Source organism: Zea mays, chromosome 1 (assembly GCF_902167145.1).
Source record: "Zea mays cultivar B73 chromosome 1, Zm-B73-REFERENCE-NAM-5.0, whole genome shotgun sequence".
NCBI lineage: Eukaryota > Viridiplantae > Streptophyta > Magnoliopsida > Poales > Poaceae > Zea > Zea mays.
Window position 1 is genome coordinate 49,011,692 of NC_050096.1, and position 12,059 is coordinate 49,023,750.

At 41.1% G+C, this 12,059-nt stretch overlaps 1 protein-coding gene and 1 pseudogene across 1 annotated transcript; one reads left to right on the forward strand and one right to left on the reverse strand.

The window, feature by feature from the left end:
- Positions 1-5,741: 5,741 nt before the first annotated feature.
- Positions 5,742-6,489, reverse strand: LOC103634558 (actin-like; annotated as a pseudogene).
- A 3,660-nt stretch (positions 6,490-10,149) lies between these two features.
- Positions 10,150-11,587, forward strand: LOC109943617 (uncharacterized). Its single transcript, XM_023301387.2, has 6 exons — positions 10,150-10,225; positions 10,308-10,811; positions 10,899-10,983; positions 11,064-11,188; positions 11,280-11,351; positions 11,451-11,587. Exons 2-6 carry the CDS (start codon positions 10,619-10,621, stop codon positions 11,525-11,527), a joined length of 552 nt encoding a protein of 183 aa, XP_023157155.1. The 5' UTR covers positions 10,150-10,225; positions 10,308-10,618; the 3' UTR covers positions 11,528-11,587.
- The last annotated feature ends 472 nt before the right edge of the window (positions 11,588-12,059 follow it).

The window sequence follows — 12,059 nt, forward strand, 5'->3', positions numbered from 1 at the left end:
TGTGTTTTTCCCGCTGAGGCATATAATTGACCTAAAAAGGCACTTCAAGCGGGCAGGAGAATCCAAGGCCCTTCCCAAGTACTTCCAAATAAGTAGCCTACTCGCCATCGGACATACTTATTCAACATTTTTGTTATCACATCCTAATATGTGGAAAGCTTTATATGTGGCTGATGTGTACTGGATATTTGAATGTTGGCTTTAGGTCGGTACGGTCGTTGAGCCTGCATCTGAGTTCTACTCAAGTAGGCTGAAAAATAGGGAACATAAGGCAATATTGGTTGACGAGCTGTTATCAGATTAATCTCTGAAGAGCTACATGTATGCTCATCATACTTTTGCCGTTTTGCATGTACATCAATGGTCAGTGGCTTGTTTTTCAGTGCAAGATTTTCTGTAAAAATTGCATATGGTCTTTTGCAAGATTTTCTAGTGCCTTGTTTCAAAGTCCAACCAGCATAATAATTACACGACTCTGGTGTGTTTATCTAAAATGGGTTTCACGGGTTACAACTAAGGTGTTACATAACTGATAGTTAATTAGTACTTTTTATATATATCCATATAGATATCAGTCCAACAGTTTTCTTCGAGATGCAATTAGCACTTATAACAACATTGATTTTCTTATATACCCTTATTTTTGTGAAACCAATTTAATGGTCTATGTTATCATTCAAAATTGTCGTATGTTGACACTACGTATATATGCTATTCACAATAACAGAGTCATTCATGCTGTTGGGCGCCTTGGATGAACTACCTTTTCTTCAACAAAGATGGAGCTCATGCAGAATTATTTAGTCCCTTTCTTGCAATGTAACACATATGTTTCATACAAATTTTTTACTTCCGTCGCAACGCACGGGCACTCATCTAGTAAATATAGAAAGATGATATTTACACTGAGACATAAGATAAGAGGCTATTTATAAAATAAGTCATCGCATAATTTATAATAAATAATATAGAGTACTTATTTACATAAAATGATTGCACAGGTCCTGTGCTTATCTCTACTAATAATTAAGATCCGTCTGTAGACCGCCCCCGCCCCCTACAACCCCGCGCCCACCTCCGCACGCCTGCGCGCGCCGGAAACGTCGCCCCCAAATCCGCTCACCACCGCCCCCGCCCCCTACAACCCCGCGCCCACCTCCGCACGCCTGCGCGCGCCGGAAACGTCGCCCCCAAATCCGCTCACCACCGCCCACCTCCGCACGACTGCGCGCGCCGGAAAACTCGCCGCCTCAGTCGCCTACCTCCGCCCACCTCCGCACGCCTCGATCCCAAGCCGCAGTCCCGCCTCAGTCCGCCGCGAAATCTGCGATGCCGCCCTACCACCATCCCCACGCCGCGCCGGAAAACTCGCCGCCTCAGTCGCCTACCTCCGCCCACCTCCGCACGCCGCGAACCGCTCGCGCCGACCATACCGCAGTCCCGCCTCAGTCCGCCGCGAAATCTGCGATGCCGCCCTACCACCATCCCCACGCCGCGCCGCAAGCCCGCCGAGACCGCCGCGAAAGCCGCTCGCACGCCGCGAACCGCTCGCGCCCACCATTGCCACACGCCTCAAACCAAGCCGCGGCCCTTGGCGAACCACCCTAACACCCGCCCTAACGCCAGCACGCGCGCAATCCCGCAAATCCCGTCTTGCGCCACTGCAGCCACCTCAAATCCGTTGCGGCGTCCATTGAGGCGGGACAAACTCCCTAATCCTACTCACTACGCCTTACATTGATCATATCCCCGCATGCCAACATCCTCTTTCCCCTAACTTCCCAAACCCCCGTCCCTGGAGGATCCAAAGGAAAAGGAGCTTGGCCCTCTGCCGTAGAGGGAGGAATACTAATATTGCTTCGGTCGCGGGTGCCTCAATCAAGGTATGCCATGCGTTCTCCTTCCAGATTTGTTAATCCGCGTCCCTAGCGCAGATAAATTCATGTCACACTTAGAATGAGTACGGGACCTTCTTTTCTAGGGGACATTCCTTAGAATTTAAATACCCAAGGTTGTAAGGTATGTGCAAGGACATGTATGTTCTTGTACAATAGCAGGTCATGCGGCTTGAGAGGGATGCAGTGCTATGTATTTTGGACAACTATAGAAACTTTACTGTTAATTCGTTAATAGATGATGCCAAAAGCTGCATTACATGCTTCCCTAGATTTTCAGAAAGAACTCCAAGATACACAATGATTAGTTCTATGTTACCTGTACCAGCTGTTACTTGGGATTTGATAGAATGCCCTTTGTCCCTAAACCATTCGGCAACAAATGGAACACCCAAAAACTTTAGTTAACAGAGGAGAATGGCATATCTGCCAGCTGCAATTTTATGTTTTGCGATCAGATAAGATGTCGGTTTCAAACTTTGTTTTCAGTTCTTAGTTAAGAGGGCATTAACAAACTCGAATGTGCTTCTTGTGCTTGTATTTTCTGGCATTTAGGCGCAGCAACTCAATAAGTTGTTGTAAAAAAACAGATATCCAGTTATGTAGCTTATTCAATACCATATGCCAACTAAGAACACGGACAGCATAGAATCAAAAGCAAACAAAATATATTTAGCATCGAGAGACAGAAGGGCTGATTAGTAATGGCTAAAACCTGTGGCAGCTGTTACTTGGGATTTGATAAAATGCCCTTTGTCCCTAAACCATTCGGCAATAAATAGAACAAAGAAAAACTACAGTTAACAGAGCACAACTTCTTACCTGGAAAAGAACAGATGATAAGAATAGCCTGAAGTGCACCTCTGCTTCTCTTCAGCATGCTGGATGAATTCTGCCTTATTTCCTTGCACAGTGATGTGTAGCCGGTTTTTCAGTGTCTTTGCAAGTTTTTCTTCCCGATCCTTTTGGGCAGCCTCTTCAGCATGGGATTTAATTTTCTCTAAAGTTCCAAATACAATATACATGATGGTTAGTCATGAATCCTGACTCTCTGAGCTTGACACCCTCCCTTTTGGTACAGCCTCTGTTTCCTACTAATAGGATGCAGCAGAATCCCTTTGTCCCTAAACCAGTCCACTTGGTAGCACTTCAAGTTTTATTTTCCTGCTGAGAGCAGCAGCAGTGCCAAAAAAAAGGCACTGGACTGGTTTGAAACAGTTTGATTCACATAGAAATAAAAAACTTTCCCATGATCCAGGCAAGCCCTGGTTCCATTGAAAAGCTTCAGCAAGTAATTTATTTGTAACTGAACGTACATTGAGGTGCCGTCTTTCCCATGCGAGTCATACAGCAACCTGATTCTCATAAACAGATGCCAGTGCATAGTGCATCAAATATAATTTGATAACCTACACAAATGATAAGCAAGTGAGCATAAACCCAACTCACTTCAACAATCTGTTACCAGCCAGTCAACATGTGAAGTTGGGCAGCCTACTCTTCAATATTTGTGTTATATCGCCACGCCCATTTGAGGAAACGATTAACTTATTCTTTTAGTCCAGCTTTATCAGTCTCGGTTAATTGTGAGTTCAATTCTTGTGAAATCTAAGTAACAAAAAGAATTCATTAAACATGACATCAATGTTGGAAACAATGAACAGAACAAGGACACATAAGATTGAACACATAACCTGGAGAAGTTTTTCATGGAAAGCATCAACATCAATCAGTCGGCCACCTCTCTCTGAATAATAATATACACCACCATTTTCAAAATTGGCAGAGTTCCTTAGGATCATTTCAATCAGTGTACCAAAATGTAGTTAGCACTAAAACATCTATGCAACTGGACGTTTAAAGGACATACCTTCGATTCAATTCCCAAGCTGGAAAGCAACTGTGGATACTTCGTTGAAGTATCCGGACATCTAAACTGTAGAACCTCAAGCAATTCCAAAACCTAAGTGCAACGTTTCAAGTGATATAAGGATCTTGAAAATGGCTATGTAGATCAAATAACATACTTGGCTAACAAATAAATAAGAACCAAAGTAGCCTAAACAATATTTGGAACCTTTGTTTCAAAAGGAAAAAAAGTAATCTGCATGAAGAGTAACACTGCTCTTGTCATGATGGATTTACAGTGAAGTTTTTTAAGTCGTTGTGGTATATGATAGGTGGTGACATAAAGGAAACGTTAGATGAGTTTTTTAACCTGACTGCAGTCCAACACTGATTTAGAGCATCTAGCCAAATGAAAATGCTTGCATTGGAGGTGCAGCCCAAAACTTCGAGATTTCTTTCCATATTTCTGTCTAGATTTCAGAGAACATGTACAATCTTTCTCTGAGACAGTTAATCGTGGATTACAATAGCTGGGTGTGGGAACCCATTTTCGATTTGCTATTTGCTTATGCATAAGGGGTGGTGCAATGACTAAGTGCTTTGTTTGCTCTGTTGGATGGTATTGAAAGAAGGAATTGAGAATCGAAGATTTACACTCATCTCCTTTTGTATATACTTACTACCTTCTATCATTAGTCTGATTAATCTGCATTTGTTCATTGGCTATGATGCAAGCTACACCACAATATTGGACTGTCGTTGTCGAGTTATTTTCAATGAATTATTGAAGTGATAAATTAGTGCGGTTTCTGGTACATTTCAGATTGTGTGAATTTGGTAAAGGGAGCCAAGGACAATCATTTGAGGGTTAAGGGACCTGTCAGGATCCCTCCGAAGGTTCTCCACATCACCACTCCGAAGTCCCCTGGCGGTAAAGGTATCAAGCTATTTCCTATCCTCTGCTGTTGAAGCTGTTCTCCACATAACTTGCATTGGAGCTATAATCTGAAGCAGAGGTGAAGGCTTTACCAATGTACCTTTTTTTATGTTACCCTGTTTTCTGTTAAGTATGTTTGGGTCCTTCCATGGTCCCTTTTCAGCCTTAAGGCAGCCTCCTTATTCAATTCCCTGAGCAGTTTTTAACAAATTAAATATAATAATCATAAGAGATCAATTAAGAAAATATTATGCTATTGTTAATTTTATTTTGGATTCCATTTTTTTCCTTAAACAGATTTTTCTTACTACTATAACATGTAAAACTATTGTATCTATCCTGCACCATGGGAGGTGATTTTTGTTATTTTTACGTTATTATCTACTCCCTGTGTTCCTAATTATTGGTCACTTTGGCTTTTCTATAGTATGTTATTCCAAACTTGTGTGTATTTCGGGTATTTATTGGGGTAGTCTAAAGTTTATATGCATACTTCCTGTATATAGAGGTTGATGCTATTTATCTAATGATATTAGTAAGGCTTAGCTAATAGTATGATTTGTGTACGGTGAGTTGTATCCGTTCACAATTCTCTTTCTCATATGATCCTCGAACCTTCTATTTTGTATCTGCCATTAAGTACAAGAACAAACACTTTATTATTTATCCCAATACAAACGATTTGAAGGATAAACAATTTATTATTTATCCCTGTACAAACGATAATATCTGTTTCATGAAAGGAATAGAACAAACAGCTCCAAGTAGAAATCATCAACACGCACGCCACGCTGGGGCACTGGCCACGAAATGCGAAACCTGTTCCACGTACTGGAGTGCAGAAATGGACCCAGATCTCACAAAGACGCAAACTGCACGGGCGACAACCGACACCCTTGCATTGTGTAAAAACCCAGACCAACTGCACACATCAGGAACATCCTAATATGGCACTGTTGTTGGGAAAAGCAAACTAAACTGCCCTGAGGATCTATACCACTGAAGTACTGCACACGTTTCTTCATGCAGTACATAAATCGACTTTACCACCTTGCACAATGCTCCATGGCCAACTGCTCTTCAATATCCAGAAAGAATGAAGAATGCTAGAGAGACCACGGGAGAAACTTGCATCCCAACTAACTGAAAATGCAAGCAACATATATACTGCTCCTGAAATTCAGAAGCACTTCATGTGGACGATGCCCGGACCAGATTCGTCATGCTCTTCCTTGGAGATCCACATCTACAACACAATAAAAAGACTAAGTCAAATTTCAAATACAATAGATTGCAGAGCAAGCAGAAACGTCTCATTTAGATTTTGAGAGGGTAACAACCTGCTGAAAGGTACTGAGGGAGGCCAGAATGGAACCACCAATCCAACACACTGTACTTCCTCTCTGGCGGAGCAACCACCTTCACCTTCATGCTGCTAGGGGCAAGTGCAGTAATCTCCTTGCTCATGCGGTCACCAATACCAGAGAACATATTGGAACCACCACTGAGGACAACATTACCGTACAGATCCTTTCTGATATCGACGTCACACTTCATGTGCGTGGCTTCATGGATGCTAGCAGATTCCATGCCAATGAAGGATGGCTGGAATAGAACCTCAGGGCACCTAAACCTTTCTGCACTGATTGTGATAACCTGGCCATCGGGCAGCTCGTAGCTCTTCTCAACACTGGAGCTGGTCCTGGCAGTCTCCAGCTCCTGTTCATAATCAAGGGCACTGCAGGCAAGTTTTTCCTTGCTGTCCCTGAGGTTCATGATTAAGAAACTGGACTTGACGTTGTGTTAAAAAAACTGATACTTGACTCATGCGTGTATAAGCTGTCAAGCAATTCGCAGAGACAACCAGACTTTGGTGCTAGCTGATAGTCGATCCTGGGACCTGTGGGTTATGGGCCCACCACGCTTCCATGAAGCCACTTTGCTGTTTACGTCCATTTTATCTAGCAGTGTTTATATCATAAACACAAACAAAAGATAAAACCGCGAACAAATAGATTAGAACAAGCATGAGAGAGCGCAAGAAATTAATACTCAGTATACATAATGTTCGAACTAAGGGGGTCTAAATTTCCAGGCCCAAGTTTTTGTTTTTTGATGGTAGTCTGCTGGCAGAGTAGCATCATTATGCTCCAGTTTAATTACCATGCATCCTAGAATAGTAAGAAGTAATAAACTTATCTGAAAGTAGCAGTGACACCTCCTCTAATATTTGGCTATTCCCTATTCTCTGAGAGTAGCAGAACTGTACAGATTATTTAACTTGATGCAGAGATATGAACGGCTCCTCTAATACTGCTGCATCATAGGAGTTTGTGTTTGCAAACCATTTTTTAAAAATAAAAACAGTAGTAATCTAGGAATAATTCATGATGCACACTAGGTCACCAGCAAAAAAAAGGATTCTTCACTCTACCCATGTTTGGATCTTGAATCGAGAGTCAAGACACACACAACAAACCTCGATATAAAATAACACAAAACACACACACATATCTGGAATAGAACCTCAGGGCACCTAAACCTTTCTGCACTGATTGTGATAACCTGGCCATCGGGCAGCTCGTAGCTCTTCTCAACACTGGAGATGGTCCTGGCAGTCTCCAGCTCCTGTTCATAATCAAGGGCACTGCAGGCAAGTTTTTCCTTGCTGTCCCTGAGGTTCATGATTAAGAAACTGGACTTGACTTTGTGTTAAAAAAACTGATACTTGACTCATGCGTGTATAAGCTGTCAAGCAATTCGCAGAGACAGCCAGACTTTGGTGCTAGCTGATAGTCGATCCTGGGACCTGTGGGTTATGGGCCCACCACGCTTCCATGAAGCCACTTTGCTGTTTACGTCCATTTTATCTAGCAGTGTTTATATCATAAACACAAACAAAAGATAAAACCGCGAACAAATAGATTAGAACAAGCATGAGAGAGCGCAAGAAAGTAATACTCAGTATACATAATGTTCGAACTAAGGGGGTCTAAATTTCCAGGCCCAAGTTTTTGTTTTTTGATGGTAGTCTGCTGGCAGAGTAGCATCATTATGCTCCAGTTTAATTACCATGCATCCTAGAATAGTAAGAAGTAATAAACTTATCTGAAAGTAGCAGTGACACCTCCTCTAATATTTGGCTATTCCCTATTCTCTGAGAGTAGCAGAACTGTACAGATTATTTAACTTGATGCAGAGATATGAACGGCTCCTCTAATACTGCTGCATCATAGGAGTTTGTGTTTGCAAACCATTTTTTAAAAATAAAAACAGTAGTAATCTAGGAATAATTCATGATGCACACTAGGTCACCAGCAAAAAAAAAGGATTCTTCACTCTACCCATGTTTGGATCTTGAATCGAGAGTCAAGACACACACAACAAACCTTGATATAAAATAACACAAAACACACACACATATCTGGAATAGAACCTCAGGGCACCTAAACCTTTCTGCACTGATTGTGATAACCTGGCCATCGGGCAGCTCGTAGCTCTTCTCAACACTGGAGATGGTCCTGGCAGTCTCCAGCTCCTGTTCATAATCAAGGGCACTGCAGCCAAGTTTTTCCTTGCTGTCCCTGAGGTTCATGATTAAGAAACTGGACTTGACTTTGTGTTAAAAAAACTGATACTTGACTCATGCGTGTATAAGCTGTCAAGCAATTCGCAGAGACAACCAGACTTTGGTGCTAGCTGATAGTCGATCCTGGGACCTGTGGGTTATGGGCCCACCACGCTTCCATGAAGCCACTTTGCTGTTTACGTCCATTTTATCTAGCAGTGTTTATATCATAAACACAAACAAAAGATAAAACCGCGAACAAATAGATTAGAACAAGCATGAGAGAGCGCAAGAAATTAATACTCAGTATACATAATGTTCGAACTAAGGGGGTCTAAATTTCCAGGCCCATGTTTTTGTTTTTTGATGGTAGTCTGCTGGCAGAGTAGCATCATTATGCTCCAGTTTAATTACCATGCATCCTAGAATAGTAAGAAGTAATAAACTTATCTGGAAGTAGCAGTGACACCTCCTCTAATATTTGGCTATTCCCTATTCTCTGAGAGTAGCAGAACTGTACAGATTATTTAACTTGATGCAGAGATATGAACGGCTCCTCTAATACTGCTGCATCATAGGAGTTTGTGTTTGCAAACCATTTTTTAAAAATAAAAACAGTAGTAATCTAGGAATAATTCATGATGCACACTAGGTCACCAGCAAAAAAAAAGGATTCTTCACTCTACCCATGTTTGGATCCTTAATCGAGAGTCAAGACACACACAACAAACCTCGATATAAAATAACACAAAACACACACATATCAAAGTGATATATAACCAACCTGACAAGATACAACCTCAGCTAGATTACCTCCGCTGCGGAAGCAACGATTCTGTTTGTCCGCTTTCACTGCTCAGACTGTGACGTTACCAAGCCCAAGTTTCTGATGGTAGTCTGCTGGCAGAGTATCATTATGCTTCAGTTTAAACTACCATGCACCCTGAAATAGTGAGAAGTAAACTAATGAGTCCTTGGACTGACAAGCCAATCAGAAAACTATATAAGGATACATTATATCCTCAGATTACTGTTATAAGTACTGCTGTTTGGTGATTTGACCAAACACATGACAGAACACTCCTCTGATAGTTGGCTGTTCTCTGAACGTAACCTCCTCTAATATTGCATTATAGGATGTTACGTTTTTTCTCGCCCAGCAGAAGAAGAAAATAATGCAAAAAAAAAAACTTGTCTGAGCAGAATACTTGATTGGCCGTAAATTCATTATGTTCATAAGACACGCAGTAGGATTACAGGACTACACGTACGCCGGTAGCTTTTGCTCGTTATGCTGGATAAATTTACAGCATACCAGACCACCTATCCGAATCCCAGAGCCGAGGCGAGCATGACAAAAACAGCCGCCCGATGTACCCAGTGCCGCCCACCACCAGCACCCGGCTCTTCTCCATGGCTCTGGCTCGCGAGAGGACGACTGATGGATTGGGACGATTGAGGGTGCGGCAGCAAATAAGAGCGCATCATCAGGGCGGCCCGAGGCGGATTGCGGAGGGCGGGCGGGGATTACGGCGTTCACGGCGGGGGAAATTATCAATCTACCTTGTTTGGTTTATTTGGAATGGCTAAAAACTCACCACTATATTAGGTCTGTTCTTTTCAACTGCCAGTAAGGTTTTAGGCATTGTGTCATCAAATGTATTTAGTATGAGCTGCAGACGCCGTACTTGAGCACCTACTGGGCAATACAAATCCGTCATACGCTATCATGCATGCCATCCACCTCTGCATGAGCTGCATACTGGTGAACTACAAGCCTTAATCACAGTCACACCTACAGTCCAAAATAAGTGCTCAACCAAACAACCCACACTGCTCCTATGCCGTGCTATATCAATGCATTGGACTATTTTACAATTTAGTTTAAAATATTTTCAACTGGTAATAGGTTTTGATGGAGCCAACCGTATTGAACCGTGAAAGAGTTGCATTGGACAAGAAAAACAGGATGCCTGAGTAAGTTATATTATAAACAATATTTAACACAAGATTTCGCTATCAAATCTATGAACGTTATTTAATTGCATGTGTAATATAGCTTCAGGTTGTTCGATGACTATAGCGATGAAGATTTTTATGGGGTACAACGGAAGTATAGTATTGTCGCTCGAGTTGAAGTTAAATTCCCGATTGAACCACGTTATCGTGACAGGCAACATTACATTTTATCTGACATCAATGTAAGACAACCCCTCTCTAGGTATCATTTACATAACTATATATAATGTTCGTACCACAATCTATTTTGTGCTGAAATCAAATTAGGGAGCCAAGATCGAGGCCATTGCAAATCGGTATGAGATAGTCAAATACTTCAACAGTTTGCTCCATGAAAAGCATGTCTACAAGATGCACAACGTATGGTTTGGTCTTAATCCGGGTGCATTTAATTTTCGACATCTAAATGGTACCATGGAGTTGTATTTCACCCACCAAACTGTCGTAGAGCCATACGCTGTCCCAGTTCAAATGCCGCCATTTCCAAAACATATATTCTTGAACCTTGATGATATTGCCGAGCTGCCAAACAGGACTTTAGTTGGTAAGAATATATCGATCTAATAAGCCTATTAAAAATTCCTTTACACAAAATTGAGTATTAATCCATATTAAATTGTGCTTTTTGTAGACATTATGGCTATTGTAGTCCACTTGGATACAATCCATCGCACAATGTGGGGTACATTCAGGAAGATTGTTATAATGGATGCTAGGTATATTACATTAATATATTACCAATATGATGTTAAATCTATTAGTACTAATCTATTCTTCACAAAATCAATGTCACAAGGTGGTCTTTACATACCATTAAAGTTTGGGGCGATTTACTAAACAAAAATGCACTACGCTGGGCGTTGGCTAATGAGAATTATAGCATCATAATTGGGACCATGTTTCGGCGGTTCAGAAAACAAGGTACAACATATGTTTACGCCTTGCAAACACATTATTCACTATTGTTTCTTTTATAATGATTAATATTGAATATTTAAATTTGCTATTCTAGAGTGTCTCGAATCAACTGACCATACAACAATACACTTCAAACCGTTCCATCACAACACCCATTATTTTGAACGTAAGTATTTTATAAGATTACATACATCAAAATTATGTACTTGTTTTCATTATATTGTGAACTGAGTATACATGTGATTAAATGTTGCACTCATTGCAGCAATTCAAAAGGCTTTGGTGGCGCGAAACGATCGTCAGTTTGCTGTTAGATATCTTGACGAACAAAGGCGTAGATAGAGTCTGTAACTTTTGCAGATCTGAATTTTATGATGGAATACATGTACTTTTATTGATGCACCTTACATGTGTCAAGTTTTGTAAAACATTTTGTTCTACTGTGACATATCAATGAATAAGTGGAACATCAAATCGTTTAGCCCGTACGTTTTCCATTTAGAACACTAATATTGGTTTAATGTTGTGTCATTTTGACATTAAATTAGTAACTTCGCTCGTGAAATTATGTCAAATATACAGATCAAATCCAGAACAACTTTAATGTACATTCGGTATACCGAAGCCCATCTATAGGAGCTAGGCGTGCACCAGGAAGATATTCCACATCATCAGAGTTATGAAAACAATTACTTAGCGCGGCACCCATATCTATCTATGCAGTTCAAACTTGAAATATAATACAATATCTTATACAGACACCAAAATCGTTCTCCTATCAACTCTCTCTAGATCTTATCTCTTTATTCTTGGTTATGATGCTTGTTTCTGTAACCTCTATTACCAAGGGCATCTTTTTTGATCTTCTATTCGC

Bases quoted from the DNA above. Each gene is read 5' to 3' on its own strand.
- LOC109943617 (XM_023301387.2), top strand. From the start codon at position 10,619: ATGCACAACGTATGGTTTGGTCTTAATCCGGGTGCATTTAATTTTCGA. The intron at 10,812-10,898 runs GTAAGAATATAT...TGCTTTTTGTAG, and splicing joins GCCAAACAGGACTTTAGTTG to ACATTATGGCTATTGTAGTC. The intron at 11,352-11,450 runs GTAAGTATTTTA...CACTCATTGCAG, and splicing joins CAACACCCATTATTTTGAAC to CAATTCAAAAGGCTTTGGTG.